General features: G+C 39.9%; 1 protein-coding gene across 1 annotated transcript in view; it reads left to right on the top strand.

Annotated features, from left to right (window-relative positions):
• The window catches only part of LOC124161920 (rho GTPase-activating protein Graf-like), a 162,987-nt gene extending 148,289 nt beyond the window's left edge, over nt 1-14,698 (top strand). Inside the window, exons 20-21 of the mRNA XM_046538181.1 lie at nt 1,445-1,524; nt 8,736-14,698. Of these exons, the coding sequence (XP_046394137.1) occupies nt 1,445-1,524; nt 8,736-8,827 (172 nt within the window). The 3' untranslated portion in view covers nt 8,828-14,698. The remainder of the gene's footprint in view (nt 1-1,444; nt 1,525-8,735) is intronic.
• The last annotated feature ends 9,161 nt before the right edge of the window (nt 14,699-23,859 follow it).

Here is a 23,859-nt window from a genome sequence, read left to right as displayed (position 1 = left end):
GAATGCTGCGTTGCCACATCTTGCACGCAAAACTTTGCTTCCTGGTAACCAGCACTGGCCCAGCGTGGCCCCATTTGGCAACATGACATTAATAGAAGCTATTAACATTTACAAATATCAATATTTTTATAGATTATGGATCATAGAAAAATTGCATTAACGAGTAGAAGCTCGTAGGTGGTGTAAGAGATAGCAAATTGAGCTTATTTTATGCATTAAGATCTCAATATTCATCTTGTAGAATTTATTGCTACATAAGTATGTACCGAGATATTTAGTGAAGTGACTTTTTCCACTGAGTGCCATGTCTTCATGCACAAGCAAAATATTTTAGATTTGTAGCCAAAGACAGTAAAAGCTGTTCGGGAAAATAAATTTCTTTGAGAAGTGGTACCACAAAATTTGTCCCAAAACTTTTGAAAGTGACCGTACCACTTAGTGAGCATAGCCTGAGGGTGGCCACATGAGTGCAATCAATATTATGGGAACATGCAGTCTTTAAGAAGTGTTTATTTTCATATGAAGTCAGTGAACATTAATTTTGATGTTTTCATTCCTTTTGACCCATTTCTACTGTGCACATTTTCAATTATATTACACGTGAATTCATCAAGCATGTTTCTCATGGGGTTTTAAATGGTTCCATGGCCATCTCTCATTATTTCAAGCTTCTTGGGTCTGTGCAATATGTGGCTTCGACATTGAAGGTATGCCAGCTGATAAAATTCTAGGAAGTAAAGGGCAAGAATTGCTATTTTGTTGGAGGGAAACTCTGTTCCACTCCTCCAGCATCCATGCTATGTGCCATTACACCATATATCACCTGATTTTATCTCCAAATCCTATGCTAATTAGAGTAAGTTCACGTAAAAAATGTAGCTGTGTATGTAACATGCGGGGCAGAGATTCTGGACCCTAATAGTTGGAAAAAAAAGTTAGTGTTAGATGCCAATAAATACAGTTGAGGACCTCAAATCCAGTAAGCTGGGGACCGAAGAAGGGTTTCTGGATTTCTGGTTTTTCTGGATTTCTGGTCTTCATAGTATATTTAGTAAATTAATTAATTTATACATGCGCTCAGGCTCTTGTACTTGATATTTGATATCCTTATGTGCCCTTGACAAGGTTCTTAGCGTATGTCCATAGCATGTGCTAACTTCCTACTCATCCCAGAACAAGGCTTGGAGAGTGGTGCCACGAGGTGGCAAGTCAAAACACTTCGCAGAGGAATTTTCAAATGTTCTGGATTTTGGGTTTTCCGGGTTTCGGGATTCCGGATTTGAGGTCCTCAACTGTACAGTATTTGTTTCATTAGTGTTATGAAACTAAGATTGTATTATGCCTTTTCTTTTCATTCGCATAATTTTTTTATTTCATTGAGGTAAATTACCACTTCATTAAAAATGCCATCCATGCTCATGAAAATGTTTTTGCTGACTTGCAGACGAGTGAGGACGTTGTATGCATGTGTTGGAGAGAATGATGGGGAGCTGTCATTTGAACCCAATCAGATCATTACAAATGGCAAGTATACATTTTATATTTCATTGAATATTTTTTAATAGTCACAGATATTTTTAATCAATTTGGTGTTATCCATAGGTATTGAAATTTTTAATCTTTTTTGTGATAAAAATTTGGTCATAATGGTTCAGTATTTTTGTTAAAATGAGGGTAAACACACATATGTTGTGACTCTTATATTGGCAAGTACGAAAGGGAAATAAACTGGAGTTCATTTTTTTTTGATCTGTTGTATAAGTGAAGATTTTCTACGTGTGATTTGTAAACTTTAAAACTTACGCTCCTAACATCAGATAAATTTTTAATGTGTCATCATGAGAATTGTATGTGTCATCAAGTACTTAAAAGGCAAAAACAACCCGTTTGTTGTATATAAATCCAAAATACTTCTCATTCTCATAATTGTGCAATTAATTTTGTGTCAATAAATTAGAGCTTGAACAACCTAAATACCATCAGAAATCGTGTTTGTTCTCATTCTTTTTGAATCTCATGCGTGTCATCCAATTGCCAGAAGCTATCGAGACATCTCCGGGCCCGGTAAGTCACACAGCTAGCATTTATTCTTCAGCAACTGAGAATCGTTCCAAAAATCAAAATGTATTGCAGTTTTCATTACAATTATGTACTTTATAATCTTCAAAATGTATTCCACCTGCATTGATATGCTTAGTTTGGCTTGTCTGCCACTTGTCAAAAGCCCTCTGGAAGTCTGTTTCCGGAATACTGTTGAGAGCCTTTGTCATCGCCTCTTGAACCACCTAATGGAGTTGAACGGATATCCTTTGAACTCCCTTTTCATATACAGAAACGAGGAAAAGTCAGGAGCAGCCAGGTCAGGGCTGTAGGAGGGGTGAGGCAACATTGCCACGCCGAATGTCACAGACTACTGCTGTACAACAGTTGCACAATGGCCCGGGCATTTGTCATGGAGAAGTTTCCAATTCTTCACAAGGGAAAGTCGCATCTACATTACGTGATTTTGCTTTGCTTTTTACTTTTACGATTACTTGTTAAACGTACCCTGTATATCTTTACCTACTCAGGATCTAAACAGTTATGCATCCTTATGGGCATGAAAATAGGCTTCTATCTTCAGAGAAATTATCGGCTGTATTAAAAATTTCTTCACACGTAATTCCCCCTAATTTTTTCATCCCATACTCACTTGTGTTTCACTTGCGGATGCTTCAGTAGTGTTAAGGTGGATTTTGCACTTCCTTGAGATACTTTCATGCCACAGTGCACGCACATGGCATACATTGAGTTCTCTTATCTAAAGAATACGTTCCACGTTGTGGAAGACATTTTGATCAGTATGTCTTTTAAATTAAATGACAAACGAGCAATCTGCAACACAATTTACACTGTTTAGAACAAGATAGACTTAATGTGCGGTGAGGTGCAGGAGCTATAACAGAACAAGACGAGGCCTCAGTGAGGTACGTGCAGTCAGAAGCATGTATAGGAGAGGTGGAGGGGAAGGAGTGTGCCCAATTTGTCTTTCAAGCAATGAGGCTATGAGTGAGGGAGTCATAGGAGGAACACGTCCGATCTTGCAACTTTTTGACATTGTTGCCTTCAAGTAGAAGCTGGGCAAGCTATGTGATAAATGCACATTGCGTTTCCAGTCTCATCTTGTTTTAGTGTGCTCATTCTATGCTTGTTTTTTTGAAAATTTTTCTGTTTGGACAGTGTTGAATACTGGGATAGCCTTGTCGTAACTAGAAAGCTATGAGTCAGTTAATAGGGTAGTTTCCTTCATCAAAGAAAACGAAAGGCATTGGTTGCGATTCGTTAACCACCATTAGTGTATTCATAATATGCAAATTATTTCGTTTTAGAAATACCGGTTTAGACAAATGACAATGGTCCATTTTTATCCTCATATGAAAACAGCCAGATTGGCGCCCACGTGATGCCACTCCACGTGACGTCACAGGGACCTAGTTTCTATAGGAGAAGATAGGAGTTATACATTGTCTGAGATTACCAATGCATGCATGAGGCGCAGAGCTCAGGGAAACATCTCATAATAATCACACATTAAAAATATCTAAGTTAGGAAAGTTTCCTTCGTTTGATAAGGTATTAATAATCCTTATTTAAGCCAAGCACTACCAGCTAGCAGGGTACTCAGCTACCCGCTAGCAGCCTGCGTCGTATCAGTGCTCAAGCCTCCCTCAAGGTCACCTCATAGGGCGGCAGCGGGAACGAGAAATACGTCACACGGAGAGATTTCCCGGCATTCATACTTAGCTGTCGCGTTTTTGCGTGCTTGAAAATTTTCACTTTTCATTTAATCGCGAAAAATAGATATGGTCATTTAAAAATCTAAATGCGTGAAATACGTACTCCAGGAGTATTAGGCCCCGGGTACGATACGAGCGGCGGGCGGCGAGCGGCAAGCGGCGTGAGCGGCGCCGCTCTGATATCGGTCCTCATTTAGTTGCGTGTAAATCCATTGAGGGTGGGTACGATATGATAGAGCGGCAAGCGACAGTGAGCGGCGCCGCCCAGTGCCGCTCATGGTTCCAAGTCCAGACCGATTTCTTTTCCACTGCCGCTCGCCGCTCAGTAGATTCATCCTTCAGTGTAGTTGAAAATGTCGGCGTAGATACATCAAAGTGGTGAGAATACGGCCAAGCAAAGGAAGACTGAAGTTAAACTAAGTAATATACTAATAGAAGTTTTAATTAGTGAGGTGCAGTCCAGGGTATTTATGTGGAATGATCAACATTTTATTATAGTATTCTACCGATTAAGGTAGGTTTCCATGGAGTACTATAGAAGTAATCTGGGAGCCTCCCTTTCCTTCCAACACTAACTTTTTCAATACAATGTAAAGGAGCACATACGAGTTAATGCCTTTGCGTTAATGCCTAACGAGTTTGCATGAATGATTTTTCTTCCTCGTTCCCTAACATTCTACCCTCTAACGCTGAATTTCAACTTCCCCTCCCCGCTAAGTATCCCCCTCCGCTACCCTCACGTGTGCAGTCTGGGCCATATAAAGATTATAAATGAGTCGCCTATCCCTCCAATCTACTCCTATTCTCTTGAGAATGTTCATTAAATTTATCCAGTTCACCCTATCAAATGGTCCTCTCCACGAGGAACCTCATTATTGCTATTGCATCACGAGTTGACTTCCCTTTTCTAAAACCAAACTGATCTTCGCCCAAATACTCGTTTGCCCTCGCCTCCTCAGTACCACTTTCGCTGCATACGATATTAGGCTAATAGTCCTATAATCTCTGCATCCCACAGGTTTCGTCTTTTTCAGTAGCAGAATTATAACTGTCTTCACGAAATCCTCCGACAAACATCCCTCCTCATAGATCCTCCGTACTAGTTCGAAATAAATTCTTACTCTCCTTCCCTAGATTCTTCAGATGCTCACTCAGGATACATTGTCCTCGCACACTGCTTTCCTGGCCTTCATATCACGAAGGGCTCTCTTGATTTCCGCATCGAAGATACCCGGCCAAAGATTATCCTCCTCCACTGCACTTTCCTCATCAAAAATCAATTTCTCCGGCCTGTTCCTTACTTCATACAGATCCTCCACGTATTCCCTCCATATACTCTGTACCTCTTCGCGCTCGGTTAGCATCCTTCCATCTTTAGCCTTAATTTTGGACACGGCTTATCCTCTTTTGCTGCCCGATAGCGACTTAACTTTTTAGCGACCATTTTTTTACCGACCCCGGCGTACAACCCGCGCCTACTTCTCCATCCTTCTGCAACTTTTCCATTTCCTCACACTGTCTTTTCCACCAAGCCTCCCTTGCACTCTTAGTTTCACGTCGTAATCGATTATTTAGTTCCTTATACATTCTTTTGCCCTACTCTGTGTCCACGTTCTTTCACTTCCTTCTCTCCTCCATCTCTTTTACCACTGTGTCCGTAACCCAAGGCTTCTTTATCCTTTTGCTGTCTATGTAGCCAATTGACTTCTCCGCCGCTTTGACTATTCCCGTTTTAATATTATTCCACCCTTCCTCTACAGTCATGTGTACTTCTAATCTTCCGGGTACTATTGCCCACTAATTACTGATATTCCTTCCTCATAGTCCCCTTCAGCGCTTCTGCATTCCATTTCCTCGCCTTCCTAACTTTAATTAGCCTTTTGAATCTTATGTTGCATTTCATGAGCGCTGGATTGTGGTCTGAATCCGAATCCGCGGAAGGGAAGCTGCGGGAGTTTTTCACACATTTCCTATACCTCTGTCTTACCATGACATAATCAATCCCCTTACATCCCCTGAACTTTTCTATATGTACCTTTGCCCTTTGTGATGAGTGCTGTTTACGGGGAAGTTAGAAATGAATAAATAAATAAATGAAGGAAGGAACCTATGTAAAATTTAAAAATAAATAATAAATTTGAAGAACCTCTGGTTATCCAATATCCTATTGAGTACACGGGGAAGAGCGTGTGGTAAATGTGTAACAGATATGAGTAATCTATGAGTCAAAGTAGAACTGAGGGTATGATACGCATTTTAAAAAAGCTAGAAGTTCTCGTGGAAATACCCATTTAAGACTGTCAAAGTGTCCGCTCCGCGGTGTCATAAAACGACCGTTTTCGCAGTAGAATCCTGGGGGTCAGGGATCGGAGAGTAAAGATGGTATGAGTCTCAGCTGGTGTCTTTCTGGTAGGTATTTTTGTCTGAGTCCCAGGAAAACCACTCACTTTTTCGAGGTTTGAACACTTTTAATTGAAGCATGGTCTTTGATCGTATCCAAAGAAAACGAAATGAACTTCAATGAAACGTGCACTTACCTCGGCTGAAAAACCTCCAGTGTATTCACCATAGACCATTTGAGAATCGGTATATTGAAGCAATACATAAAAACGGTGAATGCTGAGCATTAAAACCCATACAGTTTCAATAACCTTACCGCGTCGCGGCTAATCCAACTCCCGACGCGCGGAGACGAACCTTGCCGCGCGATCGAAAAATCAATGTAATTTCCGGCGTCGCAAACTTATTTCACAGATAACTGCATAATAACCTCAAGAAATCTTCAAAAAATGCTCTCATATAAATTACTCCGCGTGACTTTGCCGTAAACCCATTTTAAACTCTACCTAAATATAAAACTTTGTCGAAAAACAGTATCCGCCATTTTGTAACTGCACGGTAAGAACTAATCCATAATATTCTTTTAGATTACGGAAACTTAAAGAAAAAATACCATGCCAACATTTTATGTGGTTTTTTATTCCGCAAGAATCCACCTATAATTTCACCATCTACTTACTTCAGAAGATTTTCAGAGAAAATTGAAGACGGGCGTTTTTATGGAAATTTTCTCACGTTTGAGCATCTGTATCTCAGTAAAGGGAGGAATCTTTGTCAAATAAAGTGCAGATCTATAAATTTCAATCATTTTTGAGTATGCCTGCGAAGTTTCAAGTTTATAACTCAAAAAAAGTCATTTTGTAATTTTGCCCGGCTTTTTCCGATTTCCGCCCACTGTAGAGCGGCTAGAAAATTGCCGCTCGTATTGTAGCCACTACTGCCGCTCACGTGCCGCTCAGGTTGCCGCTCGCCGCTTGCCGCTCGCCGCCCGCCGCTCGTATCGTAACCGAGGCCTTAATCTTTCGATTTAGGCAATAAAAAAATAATAGGAAACCACACTATTAGAACTTAAAAGCTAAAATACTGTAAGAAATGTTTATTTTCATTCTCAAACTTCTTTGAATATTGTGCATGTCATTCAAATGCCAAAAGCTATGGTTAGACACCTTTGGGACCAACAGTTGACTCATCTAGCTGTTGAGAAACGGGGAGAGTTGAAGCAAGTAGACCAAAAAAGGTCAGTTGGTGAGATGGGGGAGGAATGAAACAAGTTCCCTTTTTTTCTTCGTGGCAACTCTTGTATGTTTCCTTTGTTCTCGTGTAACCTGATATTTTTCTTTGAAGCTAATGATTAATGGTCTGTGTGGTCTGAGAGAGGTTGAGGAAAATGAGAGACATGGACTGGAGGAGGGTCGAGGGTGGTTTTGTGAAACTGCATCGTAGTTACTTTTGAGCTGGTTATTATGCTATGGCACTGAGCTTCTTTTGATGATCTCTTAGGAAGAGTCGCTCTATGTGCCTGTCATAATTTGCCTTCAAATTTTCCACGGCTGAAATTCTGTAGAATAACCACTGCGAGAGCTTTTTAACGAAATGGTTCATGAGTAGGACATGCATCGCAGTGCAACGGCAGAAGGGAAGAGAGAATTGGAACTCTTTCTATTCCTGAGGCATTAATTTAAAATTTCGGATCCAGATTCGATTTCTTCTGCAAATTTAAATCTGATTTCATTGTCCAGTGAAATCTTTTATCCACTGATATTTGAATTTACGGCATCAGATCTGACCATCCCTAATATGTATCAATATTTTCTGGTAAATTGTTGTCCACAGAAAAGGTCATAGGTCAGTTTTCAGTGCTCAGGGGTAATAGTAGGTGTAATAGTATAAATGTAATTAATTAAAAGCATGCATCTCAGGGTAAAAATTAAATGCGTGTTCTGAAACTGTTCTCAATGCATAATTATGTATACACACAGTCGTCAGGTGAGTGGCAGTGGTTTGGTAAGGGTGGGCGGGAAGAGGCTCCTTCCAAAGGGGATGAGTGGGTGATTCATGAGACCCTTTAGTCATTGTCCAGAGAGTGGGGTAGGGTTTTCCCCACAACTCACGTAAGTGAAAGGAGTGGAAGGATCACTAAAATTCGTTGACGATATTTTCCTTAACTTATATATACGCAATTTCAAATTTCCAAGAGTTCCTCAAAAGTATGCTGCTCATTTTTCAGGAGATGTTTCACAAAATGTGTGTGTCTTTCATGTTTATGGTGATTGAGTTCAATGCATCCAGCCTTAGCCCATGTCTGACTTCCTCATGAATCCCTGTGGCTGCAGGAAGATAGCTCCACAGTGGCCATGAGCCTTCTATTGCAGTCAGTCGTAATCGGTATTAGCCTTGATGAGGGAGTCACTCCTCATAGCCTTCAACAGCCTTATCCGGTGCCTAACCCATGGATCTTTTACTAAGAAAAGGTGCAATAATAATTTCTCTGACAGTTACAAGTTCATTCACATTGAGTCATGGGTAGAAATTCGGGCTATTTTATCCTCAGCTTAAATTAAATCTTAGGTAACTACATTGATATTTGAAGAAACTAATGAAATTCTCTCTTGTCTATAGTGAGGCACTCCCAGGAACCTGGATGGCTTGAAGGAATGCTGAATGGGAAAACCGGTTTGATTCCTGAAAACTACGTCGAAGTGTTGCCCTGACCCAAGTGTGTTCAAGAATGTGTACGCTCGTGTTGAACAGAGGCAATCTTTGCTCGTGGAGTGCGTGGTGAACCAAAGGGAGGGGGAGAGGAGTTGCTGGAGGAATGAGAGAGCCATCACCCAACTGTGATCTTCGTACGCTCCATCATATTCAGGTACACTGCACTTGCTCTTCTTGTGTGGCATCTTCCCTCCGCTGCATTTAAAATGTGTGTCGGTTCCCACCCACCATGGTGTGAAAGAATGGACTTGAAGGGAACATGATTCCTGCTTGGGCTTGCATCTCATTGCACCCATACGTTAGTTTGTTGAGCATGCATTCAGGAGGCCGAGACGTGAAAAACTTTCTGTCCTGTTGATAAGGGGTCAGATAGTATTGATTCCTCGAATATATGCAACAAAAACTATTTTTTGTGTGCTCTGTATTTTTTGGTATATAATGAGAAGTGTGTCTGATTTAAGAATATTTTAAGCTTGAAAGGCTGAGAAGAAAATAAATCTCTCTTTGCTCTGGATTGACTTTGCAAGGAGCAAAGTTTTCCCTGATAAGGTGTCTGGTTCACACAAGTGTTTCTAGCTATATTTTTATAGGCTACACCTGTGTAAAAAAACGTTTTAAAGACTTAGGTCCATGCAATGTATCGAAAAATATTTTGTTATATTTTGGATATTCATGTGCTGATTTATCTTATTTTTGCAAATAATTCTAAATTTGCCATACTAAGGAAACTATTGTTGTCGTCTCCCAGCAGCTTTTTGCTGATGTCTTAATGGCTGTAAAATGAGTTCTTGAATCATCAAGTATTTATTTATAGAGTGAATCACTGGAAGAGGTAACCATTATATGATTTCACATTCATAACTATAAACTAATCAAATGGTTTTGAACTACAAAGACTGTAACTGTTGATTTGACCTGGAGCACTTTTTAAGGAAGGTGATCAACAAATGCACTAATGATTATTGATTGAGGTTTTGAATCAGAGCATTAATACTAATATTCAAAATTTCTTTTTGTATAAGTATCTGTGTATTGTGCGGTATATACTAAACGTGCAGTTTAAATGTCACTTTGAAAAGCTTATACAATCGTATAGACCAATTTATATTTTATAAATTGGTCTATATTTTATTGGTCTATTTGGCACATAAATCCACCATATAGAATTTTTTTATTATTGCTGGTTGTTCTTGCTTGTTATCACAGTGATATTTTCTAATGAAAGCTGTTACCTTTCATTATTAAATTGACTTAACTGCTAAAGGCACAAACAACTCTTGGTGAGCCTATTTTGCTTTTACATTTTAATGCATTCCATTTTATGATGCTTTCCTTGTGTACTGAGAGGCTTTTCTCATATTATTGTACTCTACTGTGATGATGATTGGCATTTAAAGAGATTCAATTCTGTCGGGAAGCAAGTTGGTGAATTGCTTAGTTGGAGCACAGGACAGAATTGATGTTGGAGTTATTATTGCTGTCTTTCAGTCTTTAGAGTTCAACAGTGGGAGATTATCTCTTGCTGTTGTGAGAATTGGACTATGAAGTCATGTTTTCAATGTATTCGAGTATCATTCCTAGTGACTTTCTACATAAATAATTGCTGGAAGTTGCGCTGTCCAGAATTGTATGTTTCTGTAAATAATTTTTTTGTACAAAGCTGTTAATTTATACAATTTCACCATCAAACTAAGGAAGAATTTATAGAAAATAAGAGATAGATGCCATATTGTACATGTTTTATAAATGCATCAAATTCATGATGCATGGGAGTCACTGGAGTGATTGTGTGCTTATTGATTTCAATATTTTTTTAATATTGCAAATTCTATAGAAAACTATGTACTGCAATTGTTGGATTTTTTTCCTGACCACTTCCAATATTTCCATTCTAATTATTGTGCAAGCTGAACTGGAGTAGGTATATGTAACAGACATTTATTTAATTACAATTCTGAATTCATTATACATATATTGATTGATTTGTAAACCCATGGCAACAAACTTTCATCGTTAAAAAGCTTATTCACTGTGCTGCTTGATGTGTGCTTGACTGGACCTGTTGGAATTGATCAAGTGGTTTTGTTTTCGTTCTGTCAATGTTTAAGTTGCCAGAGGTTTTTGCTACATAGCATTAGTCATTAATGTATTCCTTTGTAATGAAGAAAGTTTACTCTTGTTGGGCAAATTCAAGTTTTAGTGGCCTCTCTCATATTGATGTATGTACTTGGTATTAGGATTAATAACTTTTTTGGAAATTTACTTGCCAGTTAACAAAGCCTTAGGAATGACTACCAAAAAGTGGCACTAATCAGTATTTTGTCAGTTCCACCCTAAGGTATGTCTTGCAAATGGGGCTCTATTGACATTATTTCATTATTTACTCTTTAAGTGTGTGCGTAGTTACTCCTGACAAGTACATATTTAGATGCCAATTTTTTGTATTTTTATCTGGTGTTTGAGAGTTTAATTTCCATTTAATTTTAGCCTGTTGTCTCCCGTTTATGAGTCGTATTCTTCATCAATAATGAATGGACAGCAACAGCAGTTTCCATTAAACTGCTGGTATACAAGGCTCACAGGTTTTGAAGAGTGAAACTTGATTCATATCTTTGGGTACAAATTCCAATAAAATTTTATCCCCTTGTTTGGAGGCCCTCTTTTCTGATTTTCAAGATTTCATAGGTGGGATATTGGCTGCCATGGCTCTCAACTTGTTTTATTTTCTCATTGCATACACCCTTTGCTTCTGCCTGAGGCTGGTCTGCTTCCTTTATGTGTAGTCATTATTTCCATTTATTAGTTCTCTCACCCCCATTATTTTTATGATCATGTATTTTTCTGAGACAGTGAATTTGGCAGTGGAGTTATTCTCATGATTGGCACTTAAAAGCTTGGTGAAAGTGTTAACATTCCCATGAAATTCTCGTGATTTCTTTTCCAAACTATTGTGACTGCTGAATTCCATTCAGGCTTTTGCAGCCTCTACCTTTTTACGTTGGTCAATGATGTCCTTATTCTGAACGCTGTGGAGCTGGCTATGTCTCTTTGATGGACTTGCCATCTGGTTCTCTTCTGAAAGTGTGAATTTTATGGTGAAAATAACATTTTCGTTGCCTGGGATTTAAAAAAGACCTGCTGACACACTTATAACCAGTACATCTACTCTTCCTCTTTTGCTGTGGATTTTTTTAGGCAATGCCATGAAACCTGAGTGATAAATTTCAATGCAGATGTACTCTTTTAGTGATTAATTTCCACTGTTTAAGATTTTAGTTAAGTCTTGTTGGGCTGTTAAAAACCTGTCTTCAGATGTAAAAATCTCTTCTCCTTCTGGAGGAGAGTTTCTAATTCTAAAGTTCCATGCCATCCAAATATCTTCTCATCATAACAATCCTAGTGTTGATGTACTGAAGCCCCCCATTTCCCACTGGTTCCATAACTTCCATGTGTTCCTTCCGCATTTTTCTTGAGTTTCACTAAGTCTTTTGTTTAGTCGTCTTTCTTGGGGAGGGGGCTTGTCTTTGCCGCCAAAAAATGCAGGTTACCACTATGAAAAAAATGTCATTTAAACCAAAATTGATCTAATGTGCATCATGATACAAGAATCAGTTTAAAAATGGTACTTAGGCACATCACCATACTACTTACTAAGTTATTAGCTGGTGAATATGGAAACTAAAGTCAAAACGTGTCAGTTGAAAGAAAATGGCACCACAGTTGGCTCAAAGCGCTGGAAAAATGTATTAATTTTCAAATGTAGGCATTGCAATGTTTCACATTCCGCATGGTGTAATTTTTTTAGCATCAAAGAGTGTCAAGTACAGAAACCGAAGTTCTTTCATAATCACTTAAGGAATGTCAGTGGGTAAAACAGAGATACCGATCAAAAGGCTTGTGAGTGAAGCCCATGGACAGCCCCGAGTGAAAATGTTCCAAGTGCTAGCAGGGAAAGGATTTGAATCCATGAACCTGTAAGTGTGAATTTCACATGCTTGTAGCGTAGTCTGGTGTGAGCTTTGCCCTCACCTATTCAAACAAATCTTTAGGTTGAAAAACTTATAGAGTGGTATGACAAAAGTGTTTTTTTTTTGTTCTAACAGTCTTTTCAAAGTATTTTAGCACTATTCATGACTTTCGTTTGATTTTGGGTCGGTTACTACTTTGGATATTATGTAGTATTCACACCGCTAATTGTTAGCATACTATGGTAAAGCTATGGGCATTCTTATTTTGAGTTGGGGTTGTTGTGGAGTGAATGTAGGCATTGCAGGCTTGGCTGAAAATGTATGTATTCGTCATATGTTACGGCAAGAGTTATTGACAGAATATTTTTTTAGAAGCACCTTCAGCTGAATTGCGTGTTTTTTTAAATGTATTGATTTTTCTATTGGTTATTTAGCAAACACCCTCGAGAGGTATTACATAACTATTAATTTAGGCATGAGAATTTTTTTTCGGTCTTTCTGTAATATTTGAAATTGTAAACCCAGAGATAGTTTTGTCAACAATGGGTCTCATGGATGTTTAACTGATCACTCTGATAAACTCATGTAGTATTTTTTTGTGTGCCTATATGTATTTCATATTGAAACTATACTACTTTGTGGGATACTGACACCGACACACGTGAATCTTCCCCTGCTTCTTAATGTGTTTAGAGTTTCTAGATGTGAAACACATGGTTATGTGCTCTTGTGATCTTGAAGGAAACAAGTGTTCAAGTGTGACTGTCAAACTTAACTGTGAACCTTTGGTTTAGTTTTATCAAAACTTGATAGTGTAGTAATAACATAAACTGTGATTCATAGGAGTTGCTTCTGTTCAAATTTTGAATTAGTGTACATTATGAGCCACCGTGAAATATCAATGATTGGCATAGCCTGTGAATAATAGTGCTTGCCTAGGTGAAGATTGGAGAGCCTTATCCTAATAGTTTACCAAATATCAAGCTCATGTATGGAAGAGTTGGGATTTTAAGGTTGCCATTGCAAGAGGCCATTCTAGTCATCCATGAATCTTCCAAATTATTTTTTAAAATCGGAAGTGTTAAACAATTTACTCAAGTCAATTTTTTTGTTGGGGACCAGAAAAGTAACACCATTTATATCATAAGAAATTGTGGTAATAACTGTCTTAAATAAATCATTGTAAAGTAAATCAATGTGATGGATTATCCTGAAAATTTTATCAAGGTCGTCATATTTTGGTATGTTTTTAAAGTGATTACATTGCTCTGGATGCATGTGATTGAGCTGTAACTAAGTAGAATCTGCATTTAATATTAGTGGTTGGGAACTTAGGCAAAGGAATAGTTGCATTCAAATATGATTATGTGGATCTAATTAGGGTACAAATTAACATATGAAATTACTGACATTATTTAATGTTGCTGGTGATGCAACTGTGGATGCAACCAACTGAAGAATGTTTTATTGTGCGGCAAACTTGAACGGAGTTTTTAAAAAAACTGCTGATCCAGTTGTGTGGGATATTCCTGCTGGAAATTCTGTATGTAAGAATAAGTGCATATATTTTTAACAAGGTTGATATGGTTTGTAGGTTGTAAATGATTAGATTTGGTTGACATTCAATCAGTAAAGTTTCTTCTTACTAAAGAAGTCTGAAGTTCTGGCATTTAAAACGTTTTCATTGAAGTCTATTGAGCTTGTTGTCATAGCTCCTTTTTGTTGTAGAAGCAGTTGCTTTTCTGTAGGCATCTTTTGCTTAGTATTCATTCCTTGTAAAGAGTTGTTAATTTTCCAGAATATGGTGAAAAGATTTTAATCTAAGTTGACGTTTATGTTGAGTATGATGTTGTTACCATACTTTGTTTGAAAATTTAATAAAAACATAAATTATGTAATGAATGTTGTATTTTCTATAAAGCATTTTTTCCGTTGACGGAGGGACTAAATGAGTAATCATTCAGTTTCCTGGAAAAAAATTTTAAAAATTTCCTATTTAAGTGTGTTACGCAAACTGTTCATCGTATGCCCAAATTTTCAGTGAAAAATAAATTTCATGTGCATACATGTAAAATGATCTAGTCATCCCTATGCTTGGCACAGGCAATTAACAAAAGTGTATGAAATTATCCTACAAATTATCTCTTCAAAGTTAGTTGATTTATTGGTTCTCTCTATTTCAGTTAATGTGATTTTAATTATGACCAAGAAAAGTTTTCAAAGTAAGGTTTTGGATATTATTTTGGTACCCATTTGGTGGGCACCATTTGAGATAGATAGAGAAGAAGGCGAGTCATAGAACTCCCAAAAAGTTGCTATTGGCCAGTAGATGAGATAACATTCCCTCGATGACAGAACAAAGAATGAGGGACGTTAACCTCTTTTATCTTGAGCGTAGGGCGTCTTCATCCGAACTGGAGAGTTGGCTGGAAGTGAGGTGGAGGTACGTATATAACTGGACTACGTGTCATTTGCTCTGGAGTCTGGAAGGTTGACGTTGGTGCTGGGGCAGGAGAGAATCTCTGTGGTCATCCCAGCCCTGGGGGCACTGTGATTGACATCGGAATCATCCCAATCATCGGAATCACACATACATCGGAATCATCCCAATCGATTTTTATTCCAAACAGTTGCTTCTGATTGGTGACAATCCAACTCCATTGTGTTTGAAAATTTTCATTCAGCCGACTCACTATACCATTTTTCTGAACTGACGGCAGCTGACCTTGAGCGTACTCGCAACCCACCCACTCTCTTCTAGCCAATCACAGAAGAGCGACAGATGAGAAAGTGTGGAAGAGCCCGCAGTCTCTCTCCAAACTCCGTGCAGTGCACATCGCTCTCCAGCTAGCAATGGAAACGAAACCCTAGGGTGGGCTCGCGGATATTCTCTTGGGGCAGGGACTGTAAGCGCTAGCTTTTCTCCTCTGCACCCAGAAGGGGAAGGACGGGAAGGCACAAGGAAGGAGGCGCCGCCACGATGAGAGCCCGACGACGCCTCCGGGGAGGGGATAGGGAAGGAAGGGAAGGGACGAGGAATCCCACACCGTCACTAAGGCGGGCGGGTCCTACTACTAACGAAACCAAGCGTACGCTATTAATATGCTACTAATCCTTGTGGATTTTCCTATGAGGAAGAAAAATCCATTGATCGAATCGGTAGATTGTCCAGCTAGCAGTGTTGCCAAGCCGAAATCTTTGGAGATCCCACAGTGCTTGTTCTGCCGCCCCCGAAAGTACCGTTATTCCCAAGGCTGGCAATGCCGATCGGCCGGATGGAGGGGAAGGGAGAGGTGGAAGGGGCAGTGCTTCTCATTGGCTAGTTTCTATTTTCCACCCAGCCGCCGTCAGTTCAGAAAAATGGTATAGGATGGCTTGAGGCCATCATATCTGTGTGGGCAACTTCAAAAAAGGCCCAGACCCTCTCCCCCACCTCCACTGTGGAGGATTTAAAAAGGGATGCGTCTGGAAAAATCTCATTACCTTGAGGAACTCTTCAGCCATGGAGACGAAACTCTTGCTGCATATTTTCAAACTGTGTACCGGACTTATCTTAAAGAACATCACTGGACTAAATGTCTTTGCTTTATGACTATTATCTACTATATATGTGTTGATATAGCCAAGAAGCTGTGATTTAATGTCAGACCAGGGTGTGCCGTGTCTCCTCTATCTGTGATGAGGAAACGGTCTATAAAATCAAGGAGAAGGCAAACACATCCTGAATTACTAATTTATCGTTAACTTGAATACTCATTACACTTTAATAATGTTCATACTTCAAAATTGGTATCAGACATGAGTCCTCTTCTATCCATTTAAAAGCCCTGCTGTACTAAACATCCTTTCACATTGTGCTTATGACCTGCATCATACTTGATAAAGATAAATCTAATGTAGCTAGAGAGCTAACAATGAAAGACAAGGTGTTTCTTCCACAAGTTTATAAAATTCGATTTCGATTTTATTACTGGTTTCGGCTGTTACTCCTTTATCAAATACATACAGACAGTATGTGGTGAGGGCAGGTTTGTATATGCTATGGTTGTTAATGTGGGGGGTGGGGGAGGGGAGGTTTGGTTTCAAGCTGGGATTGGTAATTACAACAACAGTTTGTCAAGTGGGTTGCGGGGGTGGGGTATTTGGGAGGGTGATAAGGGGGATGGGTTGGGAAAGGTCACAACATTAACCAGGAGTATGGTTTATTTGGGCATTCTGGACGGAAGGTTAAACGAATGTTTTTTATAACTTTTAACGCTAATAGGGTAGTTTCCTTCATCAAAGAAAACAAAAGGCAATAATTGCGATTCGTTACCCACCATTAGTGTATTCATAATATACAAATTATTTCGTTTTATAAATGCCGGTGTAGACGAATGGCAATGGTCCATTTTTATACTCATTTGAAAAGGGCCAGATTGGCGCCCATGCGATGCCACTCCACGTGACGTCACAGGGACCTAGTTTCTATAGGAGAAGATAGGAGATATACGTCGTCTGAGGTTACCAATGCATGCATGAGGCGCTGAGCTCAGGGAAACATGTCTTAATAATCACTTATTAAAACTGGCTAAGGTCGGAAAGTTTTCCTCGTTTGATAAGGTATTAATAATCCTTATTTAAGCCAAGCGCTACCAGGCGGCAGGGCACTAGGCTACCCGCTGGCAGCCTGCGACGTATCAGCGCTAAGCCTCGCCTCAAGGTCACCTCACCGGGTGGAGGGGGAACCAGAAATACGACGTACGGAGAGATTTCCCATCATTCCTACTAACGCGTCGCGTTTTCGCGCGCTTGAAAATTTTCACTTTTCATTTAATCGCGAAAAATAGATGTTGTCATTTAAAAATCTAAAAGCGTGAAATACGTACTCCAGGAGTAATAATCTTTCGATTAAGGCAATAAAAAAATAATAGGAAACCACCCTATTTAAACTCTCCACATGGTCGGAGAGCACCCCCAACCCCTCCATCGTTTTATCGAGGCAGTGGTCGTTCCGAGAACTCTTATCCTTCACTGAAATACCTTTTACGTGTTAAATTCATTAAGTACTATGAATAGCAATAATTTAAACAACATATCCATAATCTCCGCGTATTCTCAAGGAAAAATAGCTTCGATGCGTGACTTGAAGGAGAAGTTATTTCAAAATTTAATACGTGGTTAATAGAAATAGAAAGAATCACTAACTGGAAAAAATAGAAAGAAATCCAAATCCATTGGCATCAACCTGTTAATTTCTTTATTTGAATTTACCTTTTTACCTTAATACTAATGTCACTAAATTGCAGGAAATAACCCATAATATCCTCCTAAAATAATCGGCTATTCCTGTTAAAACGCGGGTAGCAATGAAAATTTGTCATCAAAGAATTGGCAATTATCGTTATCCAGAACAAATGCTGGTTGGCCGATTGGTGTGTACGAAACAAAATTTTTTGATTGAAATTACCAATATTGTTGTGAAAATAAACATTTATACAAGCTATACCCTGTGTTATTATTTAAAAAAAGGTAGCAAAACATCTTTTGAAGATAATTTTTATTGTCACTATGTATACATACATATCGCCTTCAATTTTAATTATAAACTTTATCACTCTGAGACAAGACCCCTTGATGCTGGTCGTGGGTCAATATTTCACTTTGGATTCCTTGTGGTCCGTGTAAGGCACTGGTTTTAGTCCGTATGATACATCATCAGAACTTATCATTTTCATGGGGATCCTCCCACATCCATCAGATTCAGTCCTACTTCTAAGTTGGATGGTCTCGTAAATTTAGGAAAATAATGGGGAGTTGAGCATAAGCCTTTTGATGATTCTTTAAATTGTTGATTCCAGATGCTAGGATGATGTTGAATCTCTCCACTTTCCCATTTTCATCGGGGAAACCAGAAAACATCACTTTATCACCTACAACATCAAACTCTTGATCTTGGAACCGGAACATACAGTGGTGGTTTGGAAGCTAACCATGAATATAAAATCTGTATTTATATGATTCAAAGCCTCCTTTGGTTTGGAGATTTAAAAGGTATCCTTGTCTTCTTGTACTCTCACACACAGAAAAGTATCATTGACGTATCATCCTTGTTCTTCCAGCACACCCTGTGTTCCTTCATCCTTGTCTTGAAGTCTTGTCTCGTTTGGCCGATGTAGCATAAAAAGTAGTTATAACACTTTCATTTATAAATGCCAGATTTTAATTTGGGTTCAATAACATCTTAAGCATATTTAACAGTCTTCCCAAGGTATTTTTATGTTAAAAAGCAACCTTGTATTCATGTTTAGGGATAGCTTGGGTTACAGCTTTTGATAAAGGGCCGATAAAAGGTATTTTACACCATTTTGTTGAAGTGCCAGGTTCGATGGATAGCAAGGAATTTGACTTGGAGTGAGCAATGTGTTTTAATTTCCTATTTAAAATCTGTGTGATTAAAGATAGCTCATATCCGTTGTTAAGAGCAATTTGTTGTATGGTATTTAATTCCTGTTTAAAATCAGTTTCCCAAAGGGGAATGCTAAGAATGCGATGAACCATGGCGTGAAAGGATACATGTTTATGAGACTGGGGATGGCATGAACTGTTGGTTATTATGGCATCGATATGGGTGGATTTTCTGTAAATGGAAAACCTTTGTCTATTATTTTCAATTGAGATTGTCAAATCTTAAAAATTTTATATTTGTCCTCCAGCCTCGGTCGTTGGTGTAATTTTCTGGTGGATACCATTTATTATTATTATAGTATTCTACCGATTAAGGTAGGTTTCCATGGAGTACTAAAGAGGTGATCTGGGAGCCTCCCTTTCCTTCCAGCACTGCCTTCTTTAATTCACTATAAGGCCTACTCTCTTTCAATCTATCTAAAAATCCTATTCTTTTCCTTCCCCTCCCTCGTTTCCCCAACATTCTACCCTCCAACACCATTTTCAACATCCCCTCACCGCTAAGCACTAATTCCATCCAAACCTTCTGTCTCCTGCGTATCTCATCTAAAAGCTTTCTCTCCTCGCCAACCATATCCAGCACTTCGTCGTTCCTTTTCCTCTCCGTCCATTTCACCCTCTCCATTCTTCTCCATACCCACATCTCAAACGCCTCCAATCTTCTCTCGTCTTCTTTCCTCAGAGTCCACGTTTCCGCACCGTAGAGAGCAACACTCCAAACCAAACTCTTCACTAACCTTTTCTTTAAACTCTTACACAACGATCCTCTCAGAAGCTCCTTCCTGCTCATGAACGCCTCCTTCGCTAATGCTATTCTCTTCCTGATGTCCTTACTACTGTATCCGTTTTCCTCTAACGTACTGCCTAAATAGTTGAATTGCTCAACCTGCTCAAGTTTTTCACCACCCACCTTTATCTTGAGTCTCACATTCCTCGCTCGTGATGCTTTACAAAACCGCATTACCTTAGTTTTCTTGTGATTAATCCTCATCCCAAACTCCTCGCAACGTTCGTATAACGCATCCACTAGGGCCTGAAGCCCCCTTGCTGACTGACTGATCAACGCCTGGTCATCCGCGAATCTCACTGATTTGAACATCATTCCTCCCACTTTTATCCCAGCTTCTAACTCATCCCACGCTTCCCTTACCATCTCTTCAGCATACACGTTAAAGAGCAGTGGCGATAGAGGACAGCCTTGCCTCACACCTCGGCCAATGCTTGCCCACCCAGATTCTCCGTCCGCTATCCTCACTTGCGCAGTCTGGGCCATATACAAATTACAAATCAGTCGTCTATCCCTCCAGTCTACACCTATTCTCTTGAGAATATCCATTAACTTTACCCAGTTCACCCTATCAAACGCTTTTTCAAAATCCACGAAACACACATATACGTCCTGCTCATATTCTAGGTTCCTCTCCACGAGGGCCCTCATTATTGCTATTGCATCACGAGTTGACTTCCCTTTTCTGAAACCAAACTGATCTTCGCCCAAATACTCGTTTGCCCTCGCCTCCATTCGTCTGTTCAATATCCTCAGCACTACTTTAGCCGCATGGGATATTAGGCTGATAGTCCTATAATCTCCGCATTCCACAGCTTTCTTCTTTTTCGGAAGCGGAATTAAAACCGTCTTCACGAAATCCTCCGGCCAACATCCCTCCTCATAGATCTTGCGCACTAGTTCGAAAAACCTTTTCTTACCTTCCTTCCCTAGATTCTTCAGAAGCTCACACGGGATGTTGTCCACGCCTACTGCTTTCCTAGCCTTCATATCACGGAGTGATCTCTCTATTTCTGAATCTAATATCTCCGGCCCCAGATTATCCTCCTCCACTGCACTTTCCTCCTCTAGAGTCAATCTCTCTGGTCTGTTCGTTCCGTCATACAGGTCCTCCACGTATTCCTCCCACCTACCCCGTACCTCTTCTCGCTCGGTTAGCATCCTCCCATCTTTAGCCTTAATTTTAGACATGGCTTGTCCTCTTTTGCCGCCCGATAGCGACTTAACTTTGGCGTACAACGCGCCTACTTCTCCATCCTTCTGGAACTTTTCCATTTCCTCGCACTGTCTTTTCCACCAAGCCTCCCTTGCCCTCTTAGTTTCACGTCGTAATCGATTATTCAATTCCCTATACATTCTTTTGCCCTGTTCTGTGTCCACGTTCTTCCACTTCCTCCTCTCCTCCATTTCATTTACCATTGCCTCCGTTATCCACGGCTTCTTTATCCTTCTACTGTCAACGTAACCATTTGACTTCTCCGCCGCTTTGACTATTCCCGTTTTTATATTATCCCATCTTTCCTCTACCGTCTTGGTACTTTCAATCTCCCGTATACTAATGTCCACTAGCTCCTGATATTCTCTCCTCATACTCCCCTTCAGGGCTTCTACGTTCCATTTCTTTGCCTTCCTAACTTTCATAAGTCTTTTGAATCTTACGTTGCATTTCATGAGCACTAGATTGTGGTCCGAATCCGCATCCGCTGCAGGGAAGCTGCGCGAGTTTTTCACACTGTTCCTAAACCTCTGTCTTACCATAATGTAGTCTATTTGATATCTCCCCGCATCCCCTGGACTTTTCCACGTGTACCTTCGCCCTTTATGATGATTGAACCACGTGTTTGTGATGAATAATTTGTTTCTCCTACAAAATTCTGCTGCTTTCTCTCCCCTGTCGTTCCGTATTCCTAGACCCAACTCTCCTATTTCGTTTCCATCCCTCCCTTCCCCGACTGAGGCGTTCCAGTCCCCCATCACTACCAGATTTTTCTTACCCGGTGTGTCTCTAATTATTTCCTCGAGCTGTTCATACACCTCGTCTACTTCTTCCTCCCTATGATTGCTAGTGGGCATGTAAACCTGGACCACCACAAGGTTGGTGGGCCGCGCCTCAATTTCTACCACCAGAATCCTATCGCTTACCTGGTCTATACCTACCACACGCTTACCCATCTTCCCGTTTAATACTAAAGCTACCCCTCGCTGGCTTTCTTCCCCTCCACTATATATAACCCTATACCCATCACTCCAATAGTCCCCCCCATCCCTCCACCTCACCTCGCATAATCCTAAGATATCTATCCTCCCTTTATCCATTTCCCTTTTGATATTTTCTAACTTTCCCGCCCTCATCATAGTCCTCACATTCCACGTCCCCACATTTATAGCAGACTTCTTCTTCTCCATCTTCTTGGTCTTCTTTTCTTCTTTCTTCATTGCTGCTGCCACTGATGTTGATGATGATAAGTCTCTGCAAGGATTTCGCATGTTGGCGACCCCGAGGACCTTGCCGACCTCGTTGCCGTGCCCGACACCCGCCCTTTGCGGACGGGTCCCGGGCGATGAGATTCCGAGGCTCATTTGGTTGTACTCCATGTGTTCAGGGAAGAGATAGTTGGTAGGGTTTCCCACTTCCATTCCAACAGTGTTTTTTACGTGACACCATCACGCGGACTACCTTTCGTCTGGCTCCTACCCTTCGACCTATCTGGCATGGGTGGCCCTACTGGGAATAATTTAGAATTAATCCCGCCAGTGCAGCTCTAGGGGTCATAGGAGCGCGCAAGCCTTTCCACCGCGACAAGGTTGTAGCCCAAGGGAAAGGATACCATTTATAAGGGATGAAAATATGTTAAGTTGTCGCTTGCTGCCTGTCCACGAACAAATTATGTCATTACCATATCTATGCCAATAAAAAAAACATTCTTAAGTAAACCATCCTTAGAGTTCAAAAGTTTTCTTTCCCAGCTGCCCATGAATATATCTGTTGGGAGAGGTGAAAATTGGGCAGCCATGAATGGGCAATCCTTCATTCATGCGGTATAACTTGTGGTCAAATGAAAAATAATTTTAACTGGTGCAGAGTTGCATTAGTCTTTATAGTTTGGTGGCGGCTTCTGAATTGTCATGGAATTTTTCCACCTCTTTGAGAGCCTCGTTAACGGGGACACATGTAAAAAGGTTCAAAACATCAAAAGAAACCATTATTGAATTACTTGGAAGAGTCATGGAGTCTCAAGTTCATGAAGGCTCAAATGAGTTTTTAATTCCAAATTTTGGGATGTATGACATGTTGCGGAAAAGGGAGTTCAATTTGTATGCCAGTTTGTGCTTTGGCGATGAGACGTGTGATATTACAGGTCTGATGGGATAATTGATCTTATGTATTTTAACCCCTCAAGCGTGCGCGACACAGCATATGCGTCCTCGCTATTCCGTCCTTATACGGTTCTTTAAACGTAGGCATTTAAACCACCCAGGGTGCTTTAATTTGAGGCACTTCAGGTTTTGTGCAGGCATGAAGTAAAATATTTTTTTGAATCTTATCACTATGCAAAGTAAATCCAAAAAAATATATTATATAAACAATCGTTTTAATTTTTAATTATGAATACGTACTTACAAAATTCAGACCCATTAGCTTTTTCCTGCTCCTCTTATCCGGTGGTTAATAGTTGACCTGTGTGTGATACTGCTCAAAACAGGGTTCTAAACAGAGTGAGGGTGTTCCTGGGCAGTTTTTGCATCTATATCTTGTCTCTTTTCTCTTTCCGTTTTTTGTGCACACAACACACTTTCTTCTTCCAACCTTAAATGTCTCAGTTTTCGG

This window comes from Ischnura elegans, chromosome 7 (genome assembly GCF_921293095.1).
Source record: "Ischnura elegans chromosome 7, ioIscEleg1.1, whole genome shotgun sequence".
Lineage (NCBI taxonomy): Eukaryota > Metazoa > Arthropoda > Insecta > Odonata > Coenagrionidae > Ischnura > Ischnura elegans.
Note: the sequence above shows the minus strand (reverse complement) of the source record. Positions and strands in the feature narration are given on the sequence as shown.